The sequence below is a fragment of the Chanos chanos genome, chromosome 9 (genome assembly GCF_902362185.1).
Source record: "Chanos chanos chromosome 9, fChaCha1.1, whole genome shotgun sequence".
Taxonomy (NCBI): Eukaryota; Metazoa; Chordata; class Actinopteri; order Gonorynchiformes; family Chanidae; genus Chanos; species Chanos chanos.
This window is the reverse complement of record NC_044503.1, coordinates 10,893,368-10,918,456: the sequence shown is the minus strand read 5'-3', so window position 1 is coordinate 10,918,456 and position 25,089 is coordinate 10,893,368. Positions and strand designations below refer to the sequence as shown.

The 25,089-nt window shown below is 44.5% G+C and overlaps 3 protein-coding genes across 3 annotated transcripts in view; 2 read left to right on the top strand and 1 right to left on the bottom strand.

Moving 5' to 3' along the window:
* sema3h (sema domain, immunoglobulin domain (Ig), short basic domain, secreted, (semaphorin) 3H) overlaps positions 1-13,262 on the top strand; it is an 18,562-nt gene extending 5,300 nt beyond the window's left edge. The window contains exons 2-17 of the mRNA XM_030784297.1: positions 776-930; positions 1,831-1,893; positions 2,118-2,237; positions 2,992-3,085; positions 3,263-3,382; positions 3,576-3,721; positions 4,036-4,150; positions 8,818-8,887; positions 9,627-9,771; positions 9,982-10,201; positions 10,324-10,412; positions 10,714-10,755; positions 11,506-11,660; positions 11,781-11,842; positions 12,566-12,708; positions 12,855-13,262. Coding sequence (XP_030640157.1) covers positions 776-930; positions 1,831-1,893; positions 2,118-2,237; positions 2,992-3,085; positions 3,263-3,382; positions 3,576-3,721; positions 4,036-4,150; positions 8,818-8,887; positions 9,627-9,771; positions 9,982-10,201; positions 10,324-10,412; positions 10,714-10,755; positions 11,506-11,660; positions 11,781-11,842; positions 12,566-12,708; positions 12,855-13,262 — 2,147 coding nt within the window. The remainder of the gene's footprint in view (positions 1-775; positions 931-1,830; positions 1,894-2,117; positions 2,238-2,991; positions 3,086-3,262; positions 3,383-3,575; positions 3,722-4,035; positions 4,151-8,817; positions 8,888-9,626; positions 9,772-9,981; positions 10,202-10,323; positions 10,413-10,713; positions 10,756-11,505; positions 11,661-11,780; positions 11,843-12,565; positions 12,709-12,854) is intronic.
* A 3,211-nt stretch (positions 13,263-16,473) lies between these two features.
* borcs6 (BLOC-1 related complex subunit 6) lies at positions 16,474-19,927 on the top strand. Its single transcript, XM_030784849.1, has 6 exons — positions 16,474-16,501; positions 17,384-17,967; positions 18,154-18,601; positions 18,819-18,985; positions 19,128-19,211; positions 19,414-19,927. The coding sequence occupies exons 2-6, from the start codon at positions 17,395-17,397 to the stop codon at positions 19,537-19,539; spliced, it is 1,398 nt and encodes a 465-aa protein (XP_030640709.1). The 5' UTR covers positions 16,474-16,501; positions 17,384-17,394; the 3' UTR covers positions 19,540-19,927.
* Positions 19,928-22,471: 2,544 nt separating this feature from the next.
* LOC115821346 (hyaluronidase-2) lies at positions 22,472-24,444 on the bottom strand. Its single transcript, XM_030785172.1, has 4 exons — positions 23,989-24,444; positions 23,444-23,836; positions 23,164-23,253; positions 22,472-22,972 (listed from the first exon to the last, which is right to left on the bottom strand). Exons 1-4 carry the CDS (start codon positions 24,442-24,444, stop codon positions 22,472-22,474), a joined length of 1,440 nt encoding a protein of 479 aa, XP_030641032.1.
* Between the last annotated feature and the right edge of the window lie 645 nt (positions 24,445-25,089).

Below are 25,089 nucleotides of genomic sequence, written 5' to 3'. Positions count from 1 at the left end.
ACATTCCCTAGTGATCAAAATGACTGGAAACAGCATTACTCTGCATTGATCAGTGAAAACGATACTATTTACAGAGGTCTCGGTTGAGATCCTTCAGTGGATATCGCAGAACCGTAAAGCCAGTGTGTAGCATCACTGCGGCAAAACTTAACGCAGAACCTGAGTGAATGTAGCTCTGACTCCACGTCTGTGTAAGCCATCCTGCAGCTATCTGCTCTGCTGTGCTCTCTCCTCCTGTTTTATAACTGTCCTTTTTAAGGACATCAAATGAATAGATCTCTCTTTTCTCTCTCTCTCTCTCTCTCTCTCTCTCTCTCTCTCTCTCTCTCTCTCTCTCTCTCTCTCTCTCTCTCTCTCTCTCTCTCTCCCTCTGTCTCTCTGCCCCCCCCTCTCTTTTTCTCACTTGCCTGACAGATAATAAACAGTGCCTTTACTCTGCCAGTCATACCATTTATGTAATCAGCAGAAAAATAATCAACGTCTCACACTGAGGATTTGAAAGGGTCTATTAAAGAGAAAATGACATGACACAATTAGCCAGTCACCCTGCGATTTGTCAAAAAGTGATCATTTTCCTCACCTCTCTGCCTGTTTGGTTGTCTGTCTGTCTGTCTGTCTGTGTGTCTTCTGTCTGTCTGTTTGTTTGTTTGTTTGTCTGCCTGTGTGTCTTCCGTCTGTCTGTTTGTTTGTTTGTCTGTCTGTCTGTCTGCTTGTCTGTTTGTCGGTGTATGTCTGCCTGTCTGTCTGTCTTTTTGTCTGCTGTCATCTGTCTCAGAGCTGAGGAGGAATGGGCGTCTGTTCTCTCTCTCATTGCCTGCTGGGAATATCCACACTCTACTGCCTGATGAAGATGGCCGTCGGCTCTACGTAGCCATGAAGAACTACTTACTCTCCACCAGCCTGGATGATATTACACACAACCCTCACAAGGTTCAGAGACACACACACACTCTCACACTCACACACACACACAAGAATGCACAACAGAAATCCAATAGGGGGGGATGCAGTGACTCACACTAATAAATTAAGTTAGTCTGAACTTGTGGTGTGTGTGCTATATTAGTCTCTCATTAGTGTCACATCAAACACAACCACGATGTTTGTACTGCATGGTGTTAGGGTGAGCGTGTGGGAGACAGAAAGAAAGAAAGAAAGAGGGGGGGGGGCGGAGACAGAGAGAGAGATAGATGGAGAGTTTATGTTTTAGTGTCACCTGTTTGTCTTCGGCTAGTTTTGCTTTGCTGGCTGTATATAATTCAATGTATTGTTAACCAAACGGGGAAAAAAGCATCGCGGAATTCGTTTAAAGAAAACAATGTTATCTTATCAACATTGCCCTCATCACCTGGGCCCTACCCTTTTTACATGACTAATCGACTAACTGTGTGTGTGTGTGTGTGTGTGTGTATGGGTCTGTGTTTGTGTGTCTGTGTGTGTATTCACCCATGCTCAACTTTTGTAAATGACCATTTGCATGTTGATTCAATATAGATAACTCAGGGAAAAACATGCCAGTCTAGTGGAACGTACAATGACTTCACATAACTTTCTGATAATCTTTAGTTTAGTCATCTTATTATGAAAAACGTCAGCGGTCACCTTTACCTCACATAATTTTTTTTTTTTTCTCACACTTTCACAATAGACGTTTTAATGGACTGTGTGATAACATGACATTTTCTAGGGGGTTTGAAGCATTAATTATGTGCATGTGTGTGTATGAGAGAGGGAGGGAGAGAGATAGAGAGAGAGAGAGAGAGAGAGAGAGAGAGAGAGAGAGAGAGAGAGAGAGGGGCTTACTGATGATTGTTAAAATGCATATTTCAGCTATACTGGCCAGCGAGTCAAGAACGGGTCCAAGAGTGTTTGATGGCAGGGAAAGACCCAGAGGTGAGTCAGTTGATTCCTCTGCTCTTAACAGACTGAGTATATCTATCTCCTGCTCCATCATAGTTTAACTTCATAAACCTCCTGTTATTTGGTTTATGACACTTAAATTATGCTTTCAATAACTGAACAGTCTGAGAATGCTACCTCACCATTTATTCGCTAAAGAACGTGAGCTCTCTTAGATGTACAGTCTTATTGATGCTAAGTCACTATTTGGCTGACAGCTGGAGTGTGCCAATTTCCTGAGAGTCTTGGAGCCGTATAACCACACACACCTGTACATCTGTGGGACAGGAGCATTTAACCCACGCTGTGCTTTCATCCCTACCAACCTGTTCCTCAAGGTAGATCAACTAGAGATCATTGTCTTATGACTGATTTCATGATTTCTCATCTCCTTGTCTTTATATTTTTTTTTCCCCTTCTTCTTCCACCTCTTCCTCTTCCTCCCCTACCACTCTCTCTCTCTTTCTCTCTCTCTCTCTCTCTCTTTCTATTAAACCCATCATGTTCTGGGACACAGACTAAGCTGAGGTTCCATGATACACCACTGATACTGGCTGAGTCCAGGGGAATTTTTACACTTTTTTTCTCAAAAACATTACAATTGAATTGGCGCATCAGTTGGAATTAACCCAGTCTGTGTGTCTCAATTTAACCTTGGCTTGCATAAAGAGCCTCTGTGTTTGGTGTGAGAAACTGGAGACTGTGTGTGTGTGTGTGTGTGTGCGTGTGTGTGTGTGTGTTTGTGTGTGTGCGTGTCTGTGTGCACATGTGCGTGCATGTGCGTGTGCGTGTGTGTGTGTTCGTGTGTGTGCGTGTGTGTTTCTGAGTGTCTCTGTCTGTCTGTTTGTGTGACAGGTTCACTGTGTGGCGTATGAAATATGTGTGTGTGTGTTAAGTCAGTGTGTGAATTGAATATTTATGTGTCTCTATGGTCTCTGTGTCCCCAATTCATATTCATAAATCTTATATAACTTTTAAAAAACACACTCTCAGTCATAGAGAAGTGTATCAGACTTACCAGTATAAACAGTGTGAACATCATGAACATACTGAAAATGATAATCAGAGTTAAATTCTGCTTTTCTGTGTCAGGCGGAGGAACAGACTCTGGAGGATACACACACAGAGACTGGGAAAGGGAAATGCCCATATGATCCCCACCAGAGAACTGCAGCCGCCATCATCGGTAAGAGCGCGCACGCGTGTGTGTGTGTGTGTGTGTGTGTGTGTGTGTGTGTGTGTGAATGTTCGTTGTCATTTGGGAACGTTCGGAAAATGTTCATTGTCACCTGTGTTATTTTTGTAAATGTGTGAATTGATATATAATTTGTGTGTGTGTGTGTGTGTGTGTTTCTTTTTATAGATGGAGAACTCTATTCTGGCATCTCATCTGACTTTATGAGTCGTGACTCTGCCTTTTTCCGTAGTCTGGGGGACCGTCATGTGATCCGCACCGAGCAATATGATCCCACCTGGCTTCAGGGTAAAGAGATAAAGCTCACACACACACACACACACACACACACACACACACACACACACACAAAAACACACACTCCACTTACCTATTTTGGACTGACTGCTCTCTTTAATTTTCTTTTTTCCCCGTTTACATAAATAATCTTCACCCCCCCCCCCCTTTTTTTTTTTTATCTCTCCGTTTCTCCCCCGCTCAGACGCTCAGTTTGTACGAGTGGCGATGATGGCAGAGAGTGATAATCCTGAGGACGATAAAGTCTACGTGTTCTTCACTGAGCGCGCTCAGGAGGCCGAGGGGGCGATGGGGAAAGTGCTCTACTCCAGAGTAGCACGAGTCTGCAAGGTAAGGATCTGTGTGTGTGTGTGTGTGTGTGTGTGTGTGTGTGTGTGTGTGTGTGTGTGTGTGTGTGTGCGCGTGCATATGCTTGCATCTGCATCTGTGAGCTTGCCTGTACGTGCATACTTGCACCAGTTCGTCTGCCTGAACATGTCTGAGTTTCTGCGTAGTTGTTTGTTGGTATATATAAACAGTCTGTATTCATAGAATCACCGTATATTAATGCATGCATGTGTGCACCGTCTGTAAGTTCATGAATATACGAATATGCGTTTGTGTCAGAAGATTGAAGGTTGAAGCGTCTTCCTCTTGTGTTTCAGAACGACATCGGCGGCCAGAGAAGTTTGGTGAATAAATGGAGTACTTTCCAGAAGGCTCGTATAGTGTGCTCAGTTTCAGGTCCTGACGGAATACAAACACACTTTGACCAACTACGTAAGTCAGTATACTGAGACACCAGATCTGACAAATGGTTTTTATACACACACCTTAACAGTAACACACCCTTTTATACTCCCACCAAACTGTAGCATTCACCTGTACATAATGCTACTTGACTTTTACCTTAGCAAACCTCCCAAACGAGATAACATTAAAAGAACCCGAAGAAAACAATCAGCGAAAGTTTCGCGGTGGTGTGAGAACACATGGAACGCACTGGTACTTTGGATAGACCAGGGACAGTTGGGAAAATGTCAAGACAGGAAGCAACAAGGAAAACATTGAGCTACACCTTGATGGTTGTTGGAGACGCCTGAAGAATGCTTTTGAATCATTTCAGAACGTTAGAATCATGAGAGAATGTTCTGTGAGAGCTCTAGAACACTCTGAGTTCTATGGTTCTGCTAGCATGGCACTGATTTGCCCGAGAGGCCTTCTTCTCCATTGCCATGGCAACCACTGACCTCCCTACCCATACCCATCAAATCTTGTTCTCTCTGCATTTTGCAGCACACCCCAAGACTCACAGTAGAGGACACAGAAAACATTAGTCTACCAACAATGTGTATGCATGAGTGTGTGTGTGTGTGTGTGTGTGTGTGTGTATGTGTGTGTGTGTATGTGTGTGTGCGCGCTCTGCATCTGGTTCGTCATCACTTCTTTATGGAGCATGTTGTATCAATGTGAGATGTGATCAGTGTCTACATGTGCAGACACACACACACACACACATACACACACACACACACACACACACACACATACACACATACACATATACATATACACATACACATGCACATACACGTACACACACACAGAGAGACAGAGACTGGTTTCTTATCACATGTTCTCTGTAAACATAAAGCAGAAGGTAGAATAAACAAGCCTTCCAAAGCAGAGCTGACCAAATCAGAGCTATCAGCCATTCAGCGATGCATTCATTCAAAACTTAAACCCCCATACACTACCCAACCTGCGGCTCCACGCCTCCAATCCCCCCATCACATGGATTATCCAAACCAAGATATTCTCCCCACACCCACCTTATGGCGCAGACCACCTTAGATATAACACACACACACACGTGCAAGCACCTTTCCTCTAATTTACCTCTGATGTAACCGACGTACAAGAACTCGTCGACTCATAGCAAGAATATTTCGAAGTCCAGATACCATCCTCACTCCCACACACGGTGACCTGAGGCCAACTGCGCAGACGAGATGATTTCCCTTTTGCACCAGCCTTCATTTAACACATAGTTAACTCACAATTACTTTCCCCCCAACCAAAGAGCGCCACCTCCCTTGACAGCCCTGTTTCCAGCTCTCAGCCTCTCTCGCAGTCTTGCCAGCCTCTCTGTTCTGCGTCTGTTCTGCTCTAGTCATATCTAACCAGGAGGCAGCTTTATCAAATCTTACAGTGGTGCAATCATCTTATCAACACACTGTGGGTAACCAGGGGACAGGCATGCGTCTAAATCATCTCCTATTGTCATTAAATGCCGGACCGCGTTGCCGGTCTTCTTCCTCAAACCACTAAAACTTTCATTTCCCCCTCCCTTTTTTAATACCGTAGCAAAAGCAAAACAAAACAAAACAAAACAAAAAAAAACCAAGGAAGGTCGCGGCAGTTTTCTCTGTCTCCAGAGAACAGCGGTAGGCCTTCTGACTAGCAGACATGTCGACCGCAACGCCCGTCTCACAAGCGTAAGAATGCCGTCTGTGTTGTGTTTACGCCACGCTCTGCCGGCTGGAAACAACTACATGTCCCATCAGCACCCCCCCCCACCCCCTCCCCCCAAGCTAGGCCCACATGTCGCCATGGATGCGTGCAAGCCAATCGTATTAGGGCACTCACCCGTTAAATTTAATATAGATCAGGGTGTATTAACAGGATGTTTCCTGTTGGGCTCATCCTGGTGACTGTGAGAGAGTGAAGAATAGATTGCTAGTGTTGGTTACAGAGCCAACTGGGCATCGGTACAAATCCACGCCGCCTTCTGAGAGAGGGAGAGAGAGAGAGAGAGAAAGAGAGAGAGAGAGAGAGAGAGAGAGAGAGAGAGAGAGAGGACGATACGTCAGACCTCAGTAACATTCGGTACTAAACTCTGTGTACTACAAATGGAATTTTGACGGATAATAAAGATTTAATAGAAAGTAACTAATCTCTCAGCCCAAGACAGATCTAAGAAACTAGCTCTTATCCAACTTTGAAATTCTAAGTTGTGTTAATGGATCTGGATTAAGGCTTATGAAACAGCCTGAAGCGTTCAGACGTTCTCATATTAGGAGCCATTAAAATGCTGTTAAACCCCCCCCCCCCCCCCCCCCCCACCCCACCCCACTCCCATCTTTCTTCTCGTTCTGTTGATCGTTCAAAGGGAACACAAATACTTATGCCAACATTTGGACCCAAACTTGTGACACGAACCCATACAAAGGCCTGAAATCACAGAACTGTGGTGTGTGTCTTACAGGCAATGAGAAAACTAGGATCGTATGAAATTCCATGAATAATTTGCGATAATGTAGATTACGTTCCATTGCTGTGGCAGTGGACTTTTTAGCACAGACAAACATTGGAGATCATCATCTGGGCGCTGTTAGTGCGTTTGTGTTGAGGCTGACCTTGCGTCAAAGATGTTGTGAATGTAAGAATTTTTGGAACGGAAGGTGGTTGGATAAAATTTGGAGGGAAATAAACTTCCCTGCTGTGTGAGTCTAGATTCCTAACATATCATTCATATTTTGGTATGTGACACAGTCTTTGTAGAGTACATTTGTTAAAAAAAAAACCCAGGGTCACTGAGGTTTAACTGCCTGGGTCAGACAGTTAAGAACAATGTGTTTGTGTGTGTGTGTGTGTGTGTGTGTGTGTTTGTGTGTGAGTTTGTTTGTGTGTGAATGTGTTTGTGTCTGTGTAGCTAGAGACAGTGATGACTTCTGGCTGTGAGTTGAGCTGAGGTTTCATTGTTTACAGCAATTTGCTCGAGGAATGTTTGGATCATTTTTATCATGTGGTCGAAGTCATTTAGAGAATATGATTGTGTTGTGGTCTGCAGTGTATATGATTATGATTGCTGGGTACTTGTTTGCACATTGAAAAAAAAAAATATGTATATATATATATATATATATATATATATATATATATATATATATATATATAGACACACATATACTGTACATATACATATATATACACTTTGGTGTGTGTGTGTGTGTGTGTGCACGCTCTAACTTTTGTCATATTCATCATATTCATGGGAAGACGCCCTCATCCTGTCTCCAGATCACCCAGATTCTAATGCGGGTTGGAGAGATGGGTGGAGAAGGAGGAGGGGAGAGGCATAAGGGTGGATAGGGGTTTGATGAAGAGAGGGGGGGGCTTGAAGTCTGCGGGCCAGACAAAACTATCTCCCACTGGGATGAGCTGCACTTTTGTTTGGAGAAACTGACACAACCAGTCTCCCTGTAAAAACCAGAGAGTAGACAGGGAGAACAGAAAGAAGAGTAAGGTAGTAGAAAGTGATAGACAAAGAGATGGGTGAAGAAACCTGCAGACACACACAAAAAAGGAGGAGGAGTTAGGGCGAGATGGAAGAGAATGATATTATTGAAAACAAAAAACTGTGTTAGATTCGGAAGTAAAAGAGACAAAGAAAAACGTGGAATTGGTGGCCTAGTGTTTTTGAAAACTCTGACTCTGCAGCTATAGCTCTGATAGCGATACCGCGAAGATCTTTGTGTCACGGTGAGTTAGCAGACGACGGTGTGATTACACAGGGTTTTTTTTTTTTTTTTTTTCACCTCTCTGTGTGCCACAGTGCTGGACTCAAACTGTGTTGCGTGGTCATACTATGCTGTCTATGTTTTGTTCTGTTGAGCTGGAGTGTGTTTGCGTATGTGTGTGTATGAGTGTGTGTGTGTGTATATGTCTGTATGTGTGTGTTTGTGTGTGTGTGTGTGTGTGTGTGTGTGTGTGTATATGTCTGTATGTGTTCGTGCGTGTGTGTGTGTCTGTATGTGTGTGTGTGTGTGTGTGTGTGTGTGTGCCAGTGCGCGTGTGTGTTCTTGGGAGATGAGATATGAATTCCTGACTGTACAGATCTCATCAGCTCACCTGAAGTGATTGGTACGGCAGGAATGTGAGAGCAGAGATATGACTCTGTTATGCCCCTTAACATAACAAACTCCCCACTCCCCACACATATACACGTCAGTTCAATATACAGTTTTTACAGCTACAGACGTAAGTATGTGTAAGTGCTCTCATGTTTATTGGAGAGGAAAGAGAGTGTGAAGGTGTTAGCATGTATGAAGCATTTAGCAACAATGTCCATGTATATCTCTTTGTGTTTATATAAGAGGACAAGGCAAGGATTAGCTGTTGGTGGAGTGTGTGTGTGTGTGTGTGTGTGTGTGTGAGAGAGAATGTCATATTTTTGTGATGTTTTTATGGGTCAGCTAAGCACAATGCAAAAACATACATTTCACTGACGCCGTTATTTAATTCATGTATTCATTCGGTTCTGAGAAACCTTTCTTTTTTTGTGTCCCTGTGTCACACACACACACACACACACACACACCCTTCAGTGTCCCTGCAGGCTCATTAATGTCCTAACCCAGTGTTCTCTCCCGTCCTGTGAACAGAGGATGTCTTTATCCAGTACGGCAGAGACAGGAGGAACCCTTTGATCTATGGTCTCTTCAGCACCACAAGGTGAGAGACAAAACCATTCACTGTGGATGAGTCACGTGTGTGTTTTTGTCTGTCTGTCTAATTGTTTTTGTGTGTGTGTGTGTGTGTGTGTGTGTGTGCACGAGTGTCTGGGTGTGTGTGTGTATCTATGTGCCCGTGCATGCAGGCGTGACTGTGTGTGACTGTTTGTGCATCTGTGTGTGTGTGTGTGTGTGTGTGCCTGTGTTTGAATGTGAGAGTACGTATGTGTGAGTGTGTATGTGGTTCAGTGAGGGTGTGGAGGCAGTGATGTGTACTATGTGGTCAGATTTTCCATCCTCAGCAGGAGAGAGACTGTGGATGACATTAGAAAGAGAACCATTTTTCTCTCAGCAGATCAGACTCCGACTGTCCAACTTTATTTTAAACAGCTGAGCGACCGCGTACCAGTGACCATGTGTATCCATTTGACTTTTTGTATGGGGTGGGGTGACGATATATAAAGACTGAAAAACACACAGGCGATTCCCGACAAAGAGAGTTCTCTTCAGACCTTGTCCTCCAGAAGGAAAGAACTGACTAACTGACTAATAATAGCTTTATTCAGAAAGGAGAAATTTTTTAACAAGATAACGGTTTGAGATGGCTGGTGGTTGTGAAGCGGAGCATACCTTGAACTGTCATCTCAACAGATCCCATTTCAAATGATCCCATCAACAGTTGAACTGATGGGACGTGATTGACAGCTAGATGACAGCGCGTTATTTTCTCTGTCGGACAGTGACGTCCTGAACGGATCGGCCGTGTGTGTTTACCGGATGGAGGACATTGTCCGAGCGTTCAAGGGGAACTTCTACCACAGGGAGGGGCCTCAGTATAAGTGGGCGGAGTATACTGGCCGGATTCCCTACCCCAGGCCTGGAACAGTGAGTTTACCCCGCATGACTCACAGCATTCTTCGGAATTAACGTGACTTCTGATTAAACCATCTAGTCGTCAGTAATTCATCTCAAAAACATTTATACCCTTCAAATATGGTTCTCTCGTAAAAACTGCGGACTACACTCTCTGTCTCTCCTCTGTTCCTTGCCTCTGTCTTCTTCTCTCTCTCTCTCTCTCTCTCTCTTTCTCTCTAGTGTCCCAGCAGCACGTACGGTAGTTTCCGCTCGACTCGGGAATACCCCGATGACGTTATCTTCTTCAGCCGCACTCACCCTCTGATGCAGGAGACTGTGCATCCACTTGGAGGTCAGCCTTTGATCCTGAGGGCGGGCGTGACTTATAAGTTCACCCGCCTCCTCGTGGACAGAGTGGAGGCCGTCGACGGGGAGTATGATGTCCTGTTCATCGGCACAGGTGTGTGTTGGGAGTGGAAGTCAGATGGGAGGGTTGTTCATACATTGTATGTCTGAGTACATCTGTTAACACGGGGATGTGTGTGTGTGTGTGTGTGTGTGTGTGTGTGTGTGTGTGTGCAGACTCAGGTCTGGTGCTGAAGTCTATGCATTTGCCTGGACGGAGTGGACACGACCAGGAAGTCACACTGGAGCAGTTACAGGTCTTTAAGGTACAGAGGTTGTGTGTGTGTGTGTGTGTGTGTGTGTGTGCGCGCGCACGTGCCATTTATTTTCTTTAGGCTTGTTTTTGTTACGATAACTAATGCATGACGCTCAAAACTACGCAGTTTAACTCTTTGTCATCTACTTAAGATATGAGTGTACGCACCTGTGACTTACTGTTCACAAATCTTTTAAAACTCACCAAAAATGTCCCTACAGAGCCTCTAAAATACAATCTTCAGATACGATGGTGGTGTGACTAACCTTTGACTTCTGAAACCCAGTGCTAAGTCTGTTGTTTCCTTACAGCACAAATCACCTATCACTGCGATGACACTGTCCAAAAAAAAGGTATGGTCACCATGGAGACACAGTCACTCTGCATTCATCACCTTACCGCTAATGCACTGTTGCTATGGCAACATATAATAAAGAGCCTGCCATTCCTCAAAGGTGTGAATCTGTACACTAATGGAGATACACACAAACACACACACACACACACACACACACACACTTTTTATGTACTCACCCCATTTTCAAATGTCTAATGCGTGAAATGAGTGAGGTTCAAACTGAAAAACTGCAAGTGATTTGGTGTGAAAGACATTTGGGCTCACTGCCATTTGCTGGTTTGCACCTTGTTCTGGATATACAGATTTTTTTCATGTTTGTGGGCTGAGATTACATCATGACATTTGTTGTGTGTATGATTCATATTCTTACACGTCTGTGTCTTTTTGTGTGTTGTGGCCACACAGTAAAATGGATGTTTACGTGTATGTGTTTTTATGTCTTGTGGTCACACGGTAAAGTGGATGTTTACGTGTATGTGTTTTTATGTGTTGTGGCCACACGGTAAAGTGGATGTTTACGTGTATGTGTTTTTATGTGTTGTGGCCACACGGTAAAGTGGATGTTTACATGTATGTGTTTTTATGTGTTGTGGCCACACGGTAAAGTGGATGTTTACGTGTATGTGTTTTTGTGCGTTGTTCGAGCCAGGGTTTATCTGTATATGTTTTTCAGTGTTGTGGTGACACGGTAAAGAGGCTGTTTATGTCTATGTGTTGATGAAAGTGTGTTTCCTCACTGCAGCAGTGGTTGTTTGTGGGGTCGTCTGAGGGCATGGCCCAGCTGGCTATGTATCAGTGTGAGCTGTACGGTCAGGCCTGCGCGGAGTGCTGCCTCGCCCGTGACCCGTACTGCACTTGGGACGGTCATGCCTGCAGCCCCTACATACCCATCGCACGCAGGTACGCTCTCACGCTGTGTGTGCGCGCACACTGAAACCTGTCAGCCACGGGCTGTAGTAAACAATGGCTGACAAATCCATCTCTCTCTCTCTCTCTCTCTCTCTCTATCTTTCTCTGCAGGAGGAATACGCGACAGGTTGGTGATGGAGGAGACCCTTTGAGGCAGTGCGTGAGACAGGGAGGTGAGAGAGAGAAGGAAAAGATGTTAAAACACAAGGCCTACTGCTCGTCACATCTGGGAGAAATTTTTGGCACTCAGTGCTGTTTATAGATAACGACTGCAAATATGTGTAGGGTTGTTGATGTTTTGGCAAGAACGGTCAAATTAATTTCACAGTCGTAGTCTAAGTAAGGAAGGAAGGGGAAATTCACCCCTGTTATGGGTCCATTTTGAGAATTGCTTCCATGTCCTTAAATTGTCTTCAAGACTTTTTTTGGATGTATTGTTTAAGTATTTACCGTTGTGTTTGTTATTTATTTAGAAAATAGCTTGATGTCCTGTTTTGTTGAGCTGGAACGAATGAGAACAGTTTCAACATGTTAACACATTCAGATACCCCTGTTTTTTGTTTTTGTTTTTTAACCAAGCTGGCATCTTACAAATCATTCATTTAACTGTATTTTCAGGGCGTAATGTGCTTTTTTATTCAGATTTTTAAAAAACAGCTATAAATTCAAGCGTTTGATTAAAGACCTATTTATGACACTAACAAATTTAAGGGTTATGATAAGGCATTATTCAGCAAGTACAAACCTCCCTTTTAATACTTTTAACTTGAGTCATACATCACTTCATTTTGGCTCTCGGATTAAAAACAGATGTTGTAAGATTTGTGCGGTTTTGTTTTTAGGATGGAAAGTCAGTTAATTATGTTATTACAGCATTTTGTTTGTTTTCTGTTCAGCTGGTCTGCAGGTGCAGGCAGAAGAGAGGACATTGGTGGTTGCCGTGGGTAACAGCACCTATTTGGAATGTGTCCCAAAATCTCGTCATGCAGCCATAACCTGGTTCAAAGAGGCAGGAGAAAACAGTCTAGAACAACAGCAGGTACAAACTCATGGAAGAAGATACAGAATGCCAGCACACTCACACACACTCTGACTTCTTTTCTGCAATAACTCATCTATGCATACATAAGCTTATCAAAGGAGAAACCCATACATATGCGCTAAAAACACTTTTGTGACTGCTAGGTAACATCAGGGGAGCATCTGGTGGTGATTGACACGGGAATTCTGATTCCGAGGGCGGAGCTTAACCATGGGGGCGTGTACCACTGTCAGCTCGAGGAGCACGGGTTCCGCTGGACAGCGGTCACAATTCACCTGAATGTGTGGAGCCCCTCCGCCTACTCCATCCCAGGCTCCGCCCAGCCCTGGTACCAGGATGTGATGGCCCTGATCCACCCAACAAACCTCGAACAGCGCTGCAAAGAACTCAACCGGCGTCGTCATGGCAACAGGAGCCGTGAACGCAACCGAGAGCGAAAAAGGGGAGACAGGCATAAGAATGGAGGGAGGGGAAGCAGAGAGAAAGGAAGAGGGAGGAAGAGTAGAAGCAAATCACAGGCTACTGCATTGAGGACACCCAGAAATGCTTAGAAGGAGAGTCACCGTCGCGAGAGAGGCAGTTGAAACAACTAAACATACTCAAATTGAACTTAAACACATACACCAATTCAGTAGCAATCACACGCACACAGACCTACATTAACACACTGACGCATGCTCCAGTAAACAGAGTATGTTTAGTCTCTTATTTTGATTAAAGTGACTGGATTTTTAAATGAAACTGAAGGACCCAGTGCATGACTGTTGAACGGCATTGCCTGAAGGACTGAAGGTGTAACTGTAGCCTGAGAGGGAAAGGGGACAGACTTTGATGTATGAGGGAGGGTCCAAAGGAGACCACTCCCTGACTGCCTGGAAGAACATTGATTGGTCAAAATGTGAGGACTGTTCTTAAAACTGGACGAGAATCACAAATCTTGTGAGAATCTCAAATTAATGTATGTAGGCCGAATTCAAGAAGCACTTTTGAAGTTCTTTTTTTTTTCTATAATGTATTTGTTATGCGCCTAAATGTGTTCTGAAAGCTATTTTTTTTTTCCTATTTATCTTTTCATATTTATTTTGTTTCTTTGAAAACTTCTCATTCAATATATATAGGTAAAGAACTTTGTTGTAATGTGTTTTTAACATTTTGCAACACATACTTTGATGTAATACATTGTACATTGACTGTTTTGTACATGTTGACGTGAACTCTTCTCTTCGGCTTTGACAAACCTAATTACTCACTTTTCATTTAACAGTCTGAATCCGTGGTTCCCTACCATAACATCTCGTTTTCTTCTAGGGCACAACTCAAGAATCTAATTTAATGTTTCGGGATCTTGAGCGTGTAGTTAATGGCTGTCCATGTGGAAACATTCAAATTGAATACATCTGAGTTTGGTCTACCCAAATCTGTAACACTCTGCTGGTCTATGGCATTTGGATGACCCATAAAGCGTCTTTTGATAGCTTCAGAAAAATGAGGCGAGCCGACGCACTCAAACACATCCGCCAAGACGTTCTGGACTCTCGTTCTGTCAGAAAAAGAGAGAGCTTTTTATGGCTTTCAAAGTTCTGTGGCTGTGTCAAAGCATTGCGAGCAGGGTCAGATTAAAATGTGGTCAGGCCCTTGCCACATAAGAGAGGGAGCACTCAAAGCAAGGAGTGTGTGTGTGTGTGTATGTGTGAGTGTGTGTGTGTGTGTGTGTGTGTGTGTGTGTGTGTGTGTGTGCGTGTGTGCACGCGTGTATGTGTGTGGACATTACAGAGAATGCTGGGAAAATCATTGGAATAGAAAAATGGATGTGTGTACTCATAAAAGAAAAAACTCTCATTAATTAAAAGGATTCATGTTTGTATTTTCCCATAAGAATGTGCTCATTCTGTCAACATCGATTCAATACTTTTTCTTTGTGTTTAATTTATACCCCCATAGTGCATGTGTACTGCATATTATTCTAATATGGGAATTTCTCTGCTAACAATGAAATAAAATGCTCTCAGCTAGTTTTCTCCCCTTAAAGGGAAGGAAATCCAGAACAAGTCTCATGATATTTTTCTGTTATGCAAAAACACACAGTCTCTCTCTCTCTCTCTCTCTCTCTCTCTCTCTCTTCCACTCTCCTCTCACATGTTCTGATATCTCATCCACATAAAAGCTTCCAGCGGTGGCGATGTAATTTACAGAGCCCTGTAAAAGCCCCTCTCATCAGGCTCAAGGTCTGTGGAAAAACCCTGTGATGATGCAGTGTGAGCGCTGTTTGGATACTGCTGTCAGTCGAAATAGATACGGGCAAAATTAAACACAAGTGTGTCTCTGTGAGGGCAGTAGGCATTACTGTAGACACGGGAACACTGTGTGACTGTAGCATTAAGGTTTTAAAGACATAGAAGCCCCTCAGTGCTAAATCCTACAAATTACTGTGTGTGTGTGTGTGTGTGTGTGTGTGTGTGTGTGTGTGTGTGTGCGCGTGCATGCATGCATGTGTGTGTCTGTGCATGTGTATTTGTGCATGCGTGGACTTCACGGTGACTCAGTGCTTACCACTGTTGCCTCACAACAAGAAGGCCTTGGGTTCAAATCCCGGCCGTCCCTGGTCCGGTGTTGCATGTTCTCCCCGTGTTTACATGGGTTTCCTCTGGGTGTTATGGTTTCCTCCCACCATCAAAGATGTGTGCTAGGATTAATACTCCTGTCAGTGACCTTGACCAAGCAGTGACCTCGACCGAGGCACTGACAAGAAGACCTGGATACCTGTGGCTCCTAGTGTGTATGTGTGCACTCATTTCTTGCTCCCTGGTGTATAAGATGGGTGAAATGCAGAGGATGTGTGTGAATGAGGGGTGTGGCTCAGCTGTGATTGGATGGCAAAGTCACTGAAGATATCAATGTTTAGGAGAGATGGATAATAACAGGGTCGTTCTTTCACTTCAAAAATCAAGGGATCACATATAATATATGGTTTAGTGATGAGGTCACTGACCACAAATTAACCACAAATAAGCAAAAGGGCTCTTAATGTGGGCACAATCCCCTTTCAAAGAAACCCCTGCAGTGCCAGCTGGTTGCCAATAAAAGCACATGCGCCAAAGGGAGTTGTCAATACACTTGTGGTAGACTTTAAAGACGTCCTCTCAAGTGGACGTAAAATGTCGCCCCCTCTGGTGAGATCATAAAAGCTTAACTTTGAGGGCATAACAACAAACTCCTTTTTTTAAAAAAAAAACCTTGCTCAAATGTCTTTTGGATCAAGTAATGACCAAAATGTAATTTTGCCACAAATGATAGTTTAGGTAATTTCATTTCCATTAAAAAAAAAAAGAAAGAAAGAAAGAAAAAGTAATACGATTGTCTCTCCAGTCTGTAGTTTGAGGTATATTTTTGGCTTTTATTTTGCTATTGATGTGATTTTCTGTAATGTGAAGTACATTAATTTTTAGACAATTTCAACAAAACAAAGGTGAAATTTGATCCGTTGTATTACTTTATTTTTTGGTTTACATTATTTTACAATATAGATGCTGTTTAACGATTTCTTATTACATAAAATGCTAGTATAAAATTATGTAAATGTTCGTGAAAATGGAGGCTTTTCTGAGACGTGTCTGTAGTTTCTAAAAATGCTTTTCTTCTCACCTCGAAACGGATAGGTCAAAAATATCCACTATTCATCTGAGCTGAACCGGCGGAACTATGATTTCACCAACTGGGGGTTTAGTTGGGAAGTCGAATAGCGCGGACTGAGTTTCCTGGCAACCTTCATCTTTGGAAAGGAACTACGGAGGTAATTGTTTATTTTTGTTGCCGAGTCTAAGTACAGCGTTTGCACTTCACCTTGCATTTTGCCTGCCGTAAATTAATTCCGCTGTTCAATTTAGAACCGAACTATACTGACAGAACTCTGATTTAGACATATTATGCGATAATAACTCAACATCCCGAGGCCTGTCCATTTTGCTAACACTCCTCAAGTAGTTAACGTTAGCCTCCCATCAGGGTGTTTAGCTGTGTGTTGATTGATCTTAAAGTACCTTGCGGATGGTAGGGTTATCTCATCGCGTTTTGTCTAGCTTCACCAAGGCCGTAAACCGTACTTGTGTCCAGTTAGAGTAAGTCAGCATAGCTAATATAAGTTAACGCTGTTATAGTTAGCTGTTTAGCCACGATGCTGCTAACTGATTACAAAGTGACAACTATGTCGTCATATGTTTTCAGTTCCTGAAAAGTACCGTTTGTCACAAGACGTTAGTGCAAAAATAAAAGCTTCCTTTTTTGCAATAACGTAAAAGTGTAAAAAATAGAGCTGTCTATGTTATTCGCTCACCAAGTGCAGCGTAGTAGCAGCTTCAAACCACCAAGAAAACCTTATTAATTCTAGCAGCCATGGCTACATTTCAAGTGTGTAGGCGAAGTTACATCTTTGTATGCTGTCCATACGAGTAATAAGCTGGATCATGATTGAAAATTGACAAAAAAAAATCATGATGATGTTAGAAAATTAAGATGGTGGTGACAGAAGCAATGAAACTGATATGAATGACTGATTTTTGGATGTGACGTGACAAGAAATGATATTGCTCTGTGTGACAATATTAGAATTGAGGACGAGTGGTGTGGATCATGATGGTGATGAAGCTGACAAGAGTTGTTGTTTTTCTTTCCTCAGCAGGTGGAGGTATGAGTCACTCCCCTGTGATTGGTTCCGGTGTGCAAGAGGAAACGAATGGGGTGGACACATCTGAATCTCCTGAGGCCTGCCATTGGTCAACATCTCATGGATCTGCCCCACAAGTGCTAAAGAATGGGGGCGGGGTGCTATTTTCTGATCGAGAGCCTCATGAAGGATTACCTGACATCTCAGAGACTCACCCATCACACAACTCTGTACCCAACCAGAATTCAGAGTACAGAGAAACAGAGCACACACATTCAACACTCCACCCAGACAGAAATACACTCAACACACATGCACCCGATGAAGGCGCTTTGCCCACGCATACGCTTCACCCTGAAAACTTAAAAATAAACGAAGCAATGCTCCAAAACACACTTCGCACGGATTCTTCACCCAAAAACAGGTCACACGTTGACACACAGGTCTCAGACACGCCAAAGCAGAAAACGGCACACTCAGAACCCAGCTCTTTGCCATTGCAGGATGGACTGAATAAAGAGAGTAAGGAAGAAAAAGAGAAGGATGTGAATGAAGTAGAAGAGAACCAACAGAGAATTTCCGAAGTCCCATCTGAGGTACGATCTCGATTCTGTGTCATCTTGAACTTTTTTGTGGGTGTATATGTATCGCTTAGTTATTATAGATCAAGGATCGGTGAACTTGTGGGTTTGGCGGGAGGGGGTGGTGTCACACGCTCATGTCATTTCTACATGTTTTAATAATCGATTATCTTATAATCTTTTATATAATCTTTCCCTCAGCTAACTGGAAACCCTTCATCAGAGGGCCCAGTCGCCTCAGCAGTTTCAGTCTCACCCACCGTATCAACCACTCCCCCTGAATCAGCTCCTCCTCTGGTACCGGCCCCTCCCCCTGCGTCGGACCCCGCCTCTGTCCTTCCCGATCCTGACGAGTCTCAGTGCCCGGCTCACGTCATGGCGGAGGTGCGCGTTCGCGGCATGCCGGAGAGAGAGCGCGTGGTTCGGGGCATGCAGGACAGCAAGAGCCTGGACGAGATCAGCGGAGCGTGCGGCGGGCACCAGCGGGGCGGGGCCAGGGGAGGGCAGGCGGAGGGCCGCAGGGCCACCATATCCAGCGCCCTGGAGCTGGAGGGCACAGTCAGCCATGACGGAGACCTGACGCACTTCATCACGAAAAACCTGGAGCAGAAGATCAAAATGAGCTCGCGGCCAAGCCTGGACTGCGACTGTGAGTATGTGTGGATGAGCATGTTCGCATGGGCAGATAGTTTGTGTGTGTGTGTGTGTGTGTGTGTGCGTGCGTGTGTGTGCATGCGTGTGTGTGTGTGTGTGTCTGTGCTGTAATCTTAAAAAGAGAAATGCCTGATTTAATTAGTCGATGAATGGATTAGTATGGTCACCCTGATAACACAGGTGTATATAAATATGAATATGGATCTCTGTAGCTGATTGCTCAGGACCGGTGGTTCGTGGCAGAGGGTCTTTTTTACGCCGTCCGGCTGATATCCCTCCAATCGATCCGTCAGTTCTGCTGGACCTGCAGAAACACACACAGGACGTGGCCCAGAGCGTGGAGATGATGATGCGCAGCCTCAACGGAACCATCCAGAACGTGAGTCACACCAAACTCCTGAACGTACATCTCTGTGTGATTTGCCTTTAACTGGCTGGTTTAGCTGGTTGATCTGGTGCCTCAGTTACATAAACACTCTGGACTGTCTTCATTGTATTTTCCTTTTTCTTCCTCTCTGTAGATGACAGCTCTGAGTGTGGGCTATATTCAGACATACAGAGACTCAGTGGACAGTTTGGGGGAGTCAGTGGACATGAGTATAAAGGTAAGTTGTTGTTTTTTTTTGGTCTTCGCTTGTTTTCTTTGTCGACTTTCACTCTATATTCACTGGGACTATTTGGTGGTCTCTGCTTGTTTGCTAATTGTAAGTCTGTTGTGTTAATGTAATGTGTGAATTTGTAGGTAATATATAAACAGCAGTCTGTTGTAAACAGTGAAGGTTTATATTGGCATTTTTGCGTGTTCAGGGAATGTACACGCTGATGGCGCGCTGTGAGGAGCTGGATCGTTCCATGCAGCCTATTCACTCCCTAGCCGCCCAGATCAGAGAGATCAAACGCACCCTCGACGCCCTGGAAACGCTGTGCAAGTAACTCCGCCCTCCCTGGAGGTGTCCTGGAAAAAAAAAAGCCACATCCTTTACTGACGCTCTGTGGGGAGACCGCGCCGCCTGGAGTTGCTGAATGGGTTAAGCCACGCCCCCCCCTCTGTGGATGCTCTGTGATTAGACTCCGCCCTCTGCAGACACTTTGCTAATAATCATGCAGCTAAGTGAATTTGCTATTGAATCATGTCTCTCGGAAATGCTCAGCCCATTAGAAACAGCCTGCCTTTAGCAACTCCCCTTTGAAGAGATTTACTCTGTGCCCTGTCCTGCTGTGACCACTCCCCACTGGAATGATGACAATGTACAAAAAAAAAACGCTCTCTGTTGGGTCACGCCGTCCAGTGCTCTGTACCTTTAGGGGGCGCTCTTTCCAACTACATTGGTGATGTACTCTTTAGTTGTTCAATGGGAGATTGATGGGTGGGGGGGGGGGGGGGGGGTGTCTGTCGTGTCAACATCTGTCTTTCTGGAATCAAACTAACCAGAAGCCATTTACTATGGAAATGTTTGGTCCCCTGGATTGCTGCCCCCACAATGATACTTTGCTACAATCTGTGTTATTGCAAGTTGGATGCTGTGCATCCCTGTTTTGTTCACAATATGTTTCCACACTGTCCACTGTACAATTGTAACCAAGGAGCTATAAGAGTTTTGTTGTTCAGCAGTGGAAATTCACCTTGAAAATGTTAGTGAGAGGAGAGGTTTGATTGCCAGATGAGACAGAGAGAAGGGTGGGGTTTTGGAATGGTAGAAGAGATGAGTGAAACGGTCATTTCTTTCTGCTCTTACTGTACCAGTCTCCAGTCTGAGACACCTCTGTGCATCCTGTCTGTTTTCATGACTAAAACCCTGAGTTAGCCTTCCTCATGTGTGTGTATATTTTAATGAATGAGATATAACACAATAAATTTATTAGAACTACGACGAAAGTTTGATTCCGGTCGACGTGGCCTTGGTTTGCTCGCACTTTTAAACGACGGTGCTAAATATCATGGGACGGTATTGAGCCGTCATTTCTTCGAGTTAAAACTGGCAACCCGGTTTCACAGCCTTTGTTATTGGGAACTCGGCAGTGACCTTTCTGCTGGTAATGCTCTCCTGGTGTCTGGAGATAATCATATTGGCTGGTGAATGACAGACTCGCAGGGGATGGCATTTCCAAAGGGAGCGTTCCGCCTTTTTCATTATTCCTCTCTTTGACTCAGCCCCAATGAAAGCTGCATATATATATATATATATATATATATATATATATAATAAAGCTATTCAATCTCAGCTGATTCCTCATCCCCGGTAAAATAGCTTATTACAGCATAACTAGATAACACAGCTGCCCTTGTTTTTAGGCTGTACCTTCTGTGAGACGGCACTGGGCAGAGGAAACCCTTTGTGTGACCCGGCGCTTTCTCACATAGAAGAGGAGGTGAAGGAGAGATAAGTTCACATGTCTAATGCCGTTGCATTGGCGGGTTGCCATGTAAGCATCGCAATGGAACTAGCACCAACTGTACACGGAATAAATCTCAGCGATTAGTCTTTTGGAGCATTGGTTTTCGAGCATGTTAGGACATTTGATTACAGCGAATGGTTTGGAGCTGAGACAGTTGACGACCAGTACATCTCTTTCTGACGGCAGTAAGCTTATTAATTGGACTTGAAGGTGTCCCGATTTGGCTTTCTAAGGCATGATTTGCCTGAACAAAACAGATTATTCGAGATGTACTTCGTGCTTAACGCGCTGAATTTCGTCACGTTCTCGCCGTTGAAATGAAAGCGGGCGAAACTTCCTTTTTAAAGGCGGTAAACAAAACTTCACCATCAACTGTAGTTTACAAGCCGTTCAATATCGTAACACACACCCTCGCCATTCAGAAAAAGAATGGCTCTCTGACTGTTGTCTAGAGAGTTAACTGTTTACTGTTTACTCCACAGTTGAGCACTGAGAATGAGAGATTTATTGTAAACTTTGAGGGTTTCATTTCAGTAAGAACACAGAGATAAAAGAGAAGACTAAACATGAGATTAGACAAAAGTTTGAACAGATTTACTCAGGATGGAGGAGAAGGTTCAGCGAACCTGCTCGTCCACATTCAGCTGCCTTCCTGATACAGCTCTATCTTCATCCCATCATCGTGCAGACACAAGTTTCACATTGCGGCCTCCCACTGCGTACGTGTGGGGGGAGATGTGTGTGCGTGTGTGTTTGTGGGTTGCAGGTGTACCTTCGCTGATTATGTATGTTTTCTGATTACGTGCGTACGTGTGTGTGTGTGTGTTTGTTTAGAGAAAAAATCCCTCTCCATAAGCACGTCAAAGCAGGTTACATAAAACCTCTCGTAAGATAGAAACACACTGAAATGCAGGATTTGATACCATCGTTAGTACTGTCTGTCAGATAATGATGTGCTGTTCAGTTGATTGACAGCTCTGTTTATTTCTACTGTTTGTCTTATGTTTAGCTGATGAATCTGAACAGGACCAGAACAAACAGTGGTAAAATGCCCGTGAGACAGAGAAACTGTATTGGATGGGAACAGCATAGATTTGGTTCATATGGTAAAAAGTAAGTGTGTGTGTGTGTGTGTGTGTGTGTGTGTGTAGGTACGTGCGTGTAAATCTTTCCCTTTTTCCTGCCATTAACAGGTCTGGTAAAATGAACAGTGATTAGATTCCAAGCCATTTTGAAATCGAACACCAACCAAAGAAAAATACAAATCTGTGTGCAGATGATTTCATTCGAGTCAGATTAGGAAAAAAATGTGTTTTTTTAAACATTAAGAAATATTTTGAGGGTCTTTTATGTGCAATAGTATGCATTTCGCAGACTACTGGGACAGTGCCTGTTTTACAGTGTGGCAGGAAGGCCTAGCATAGCCAAACAAACAGTCCTCCATGCACTGCCCGTGGGTTTCAGCAGCTCAGCCCTGAAAGTCTGAGAGACTGATCAGAAGAAGTGCAGAGAAGAGAATGACGGATACAGCGTGGGCTGGGCAGCCGCTGTCCGTTATTTGCTGTCCGCCAGTCGTCGTGGTAACCGTGACCTCACTCTGGCTGACCACAGAGGGTGGTTTCAGCGTTGGCGGCTGCCTCGCGCCCACAGCCTCTGCCCCGCCCGACTCTTGATCGGCAACCGCGCCCTCCAATGCTTCGAACCACTGGCACCGGAAGTCCCGCCTCCAGGCATCGATATTGGCGGGTGCGAGTTCCCCGGCCGCCCGCAGGCCGTCCGCCCCCTCGGGCAGCAGCTTGAAGTGGGCGGAGGGAAGGTGCAGGTAGGTGGGGTCCTCTGGCTTCTTCCGTACGCAGCGACCACGCCCCTGACACAGCGAGACGCCGCAGAGACGCGTTGCCGTGGTTACGTTAACGGCATACGGGCCGAGAACCTCTCGCACGTACGCCGCAAGCTCAGAGCAAGATCTCTAGCGGAAAAACAGACGGGCCAATATATTCACGTTTGCGAACAACAGTTCTATACAAAGAAAGAACAAATCAATGATGAATATTTTAAAGTGAAATGTGGGATTTAGGTGGGGGGACGGACAGATATATGGAGACAGGAGCTGAATAAACGGACAGAGAGCGGAGGAGGGACTGACAGGTCAGTCGATACCTGTGTTTTTGCAGAGAAGGATCTTTCCCAGATAATGACTCCAGCCGCCCCCATAGCAGCACTCTCTCCCACTGTGTTTACCAGATCAGCCTGAGAAACACACACAGACGCATTATTACAGAGCCACAGTGACTAAACACTCGTTAATCAGTCAAGCCCACCTCGTTATGCTCATTCGTAATTACAGTTTATACCAAAAGCTTCTCAAATAAACACATTTTCTAAAACGTTCTAAAATGCTGAGGTCACGAGAGGCCCCGCGTACGCATCACAACATTACCTCAGAGAGGAAGGCACTGGTGGAGCTGTATGTAGTTTTGACTAGTGGAAAAACTGGGAGGTCGTAGGCTGTTCCCGCCAGTGCCGCCAATCTCAGAGACTCTCGAATCTGATTGGATGCATAAAGCCACGCTCCTTTTGTACCTTCTGGGAGTTTTTGGAGAGAGATGACTGGATACAGGGCAGAACTCCGTTTCCATAGCCACATTAGTTCATCATTAAGGGCCATCTCTGCAGCTGGGCACCGCCCCGTGTAATTTGCCAGCTGCTGGCCAGGACCCGAATTATAGCAATCTGGGTATGGAGCCACACCCCATAACCTCTTTGGGCGGAGCCTCATGACCTCCTTCAGAGTTTCCATGAGAATGGACTGTGCAGCTGCCTCAAAGTCCACCTGACAAAAAGAAAAATATCAGTAATAAAAATCGACAGTGATTGTAGCATCAGCATTTTGAGTGAAATGTACTTTACGTATTTTACGAAATGTGTTTTATTTAATACATATGGCGTGAAATGGTTAGCGTCCACGGTGTGGAATACACTAACCTGAGCCCATTTTTCCAACTCTTCAGGGCTCCAGTCTGGGAAAAATGCCCTCAGGAGAGCTCGAGAATCCGCCAAGTACTTTAACTGTTTCCCTCTGTTCCTGCTCCACTGGGGGGCCCATTCTTCCCACCTCAATACTCCCAACCCTGGAGCTCCTGCCTGGGGTAATGCTGAGACGAGGTCCCTCTCCACCCTCTGGAGGTGGAGGTCAAGGCTTGTGTGTTGGGGAAGACCTCCGTTGATGGGCTGATCTTGGGCTGTGAAATAGGGATACAGTCCCAGCGTGTCCTCGTAAAATACGGCCACCCTGCCCTCCCACTCCATTCCAAATGCTGTGGGGTCTGGGCGACCAATACACCCCTTGTCAGGAACACCCCACAGGACCAGGAAGGGTTTTCCAGGAAGGAGGGGTGCACGAGCGGGGCCACACAGACAGGCAGAGGGGAAGACCACCATGGCGAGTACCAAAGGAAGGAGAACTCTGTCCCTCCCCAAAACGTGATCCCTACTCGCCATGAAGTTGCCTGGGGCTCTCACTGTACGACTGCCCCACTCATTAACCACTTTTGTCTGACAGAATGAGTGGATGAGAGAAAGTGAGAAAGAGAGAGAGACAGAGAGAGAGAAAGAGAGATGGAGAGTTTATGGGTTTTTTATTTGTTATTTGTTGTTTTGTTTTGTTTAAAAAAAAAAAAGGAATGTCTCTCAACAATATTTATTCCATCATAAAGTACTCATTGTTGTCACCCGGCCTCTTCCGTTTTGTGACAGCCACTGTACAATCTTTTCCCAGTTTGAAACTACGCTCTTAAACAGAATTGCCACGATGTATTTCGAGTAGGTGCGCGCCAACAATATGAAGAGTACTGAATACTACAGACAAGGAAGCTGCTGCTTTAAAGGGTCAATAGAAGATAACAGGATTAATTAGTGCTGCCTACGCTCATTGTTAATCACCATTACCATTTGCGCTCTCCAGTTTCTACAAAGAAACGGTAGAGGGCGTCAGCGCGATGTACACAAACTAACGCATCCTTTACCATTTCCTTGCTTTTTTTGTTTGTTTGTTTGTTTGTTTTGCTTTGTTTTGTTTTGCTTTTC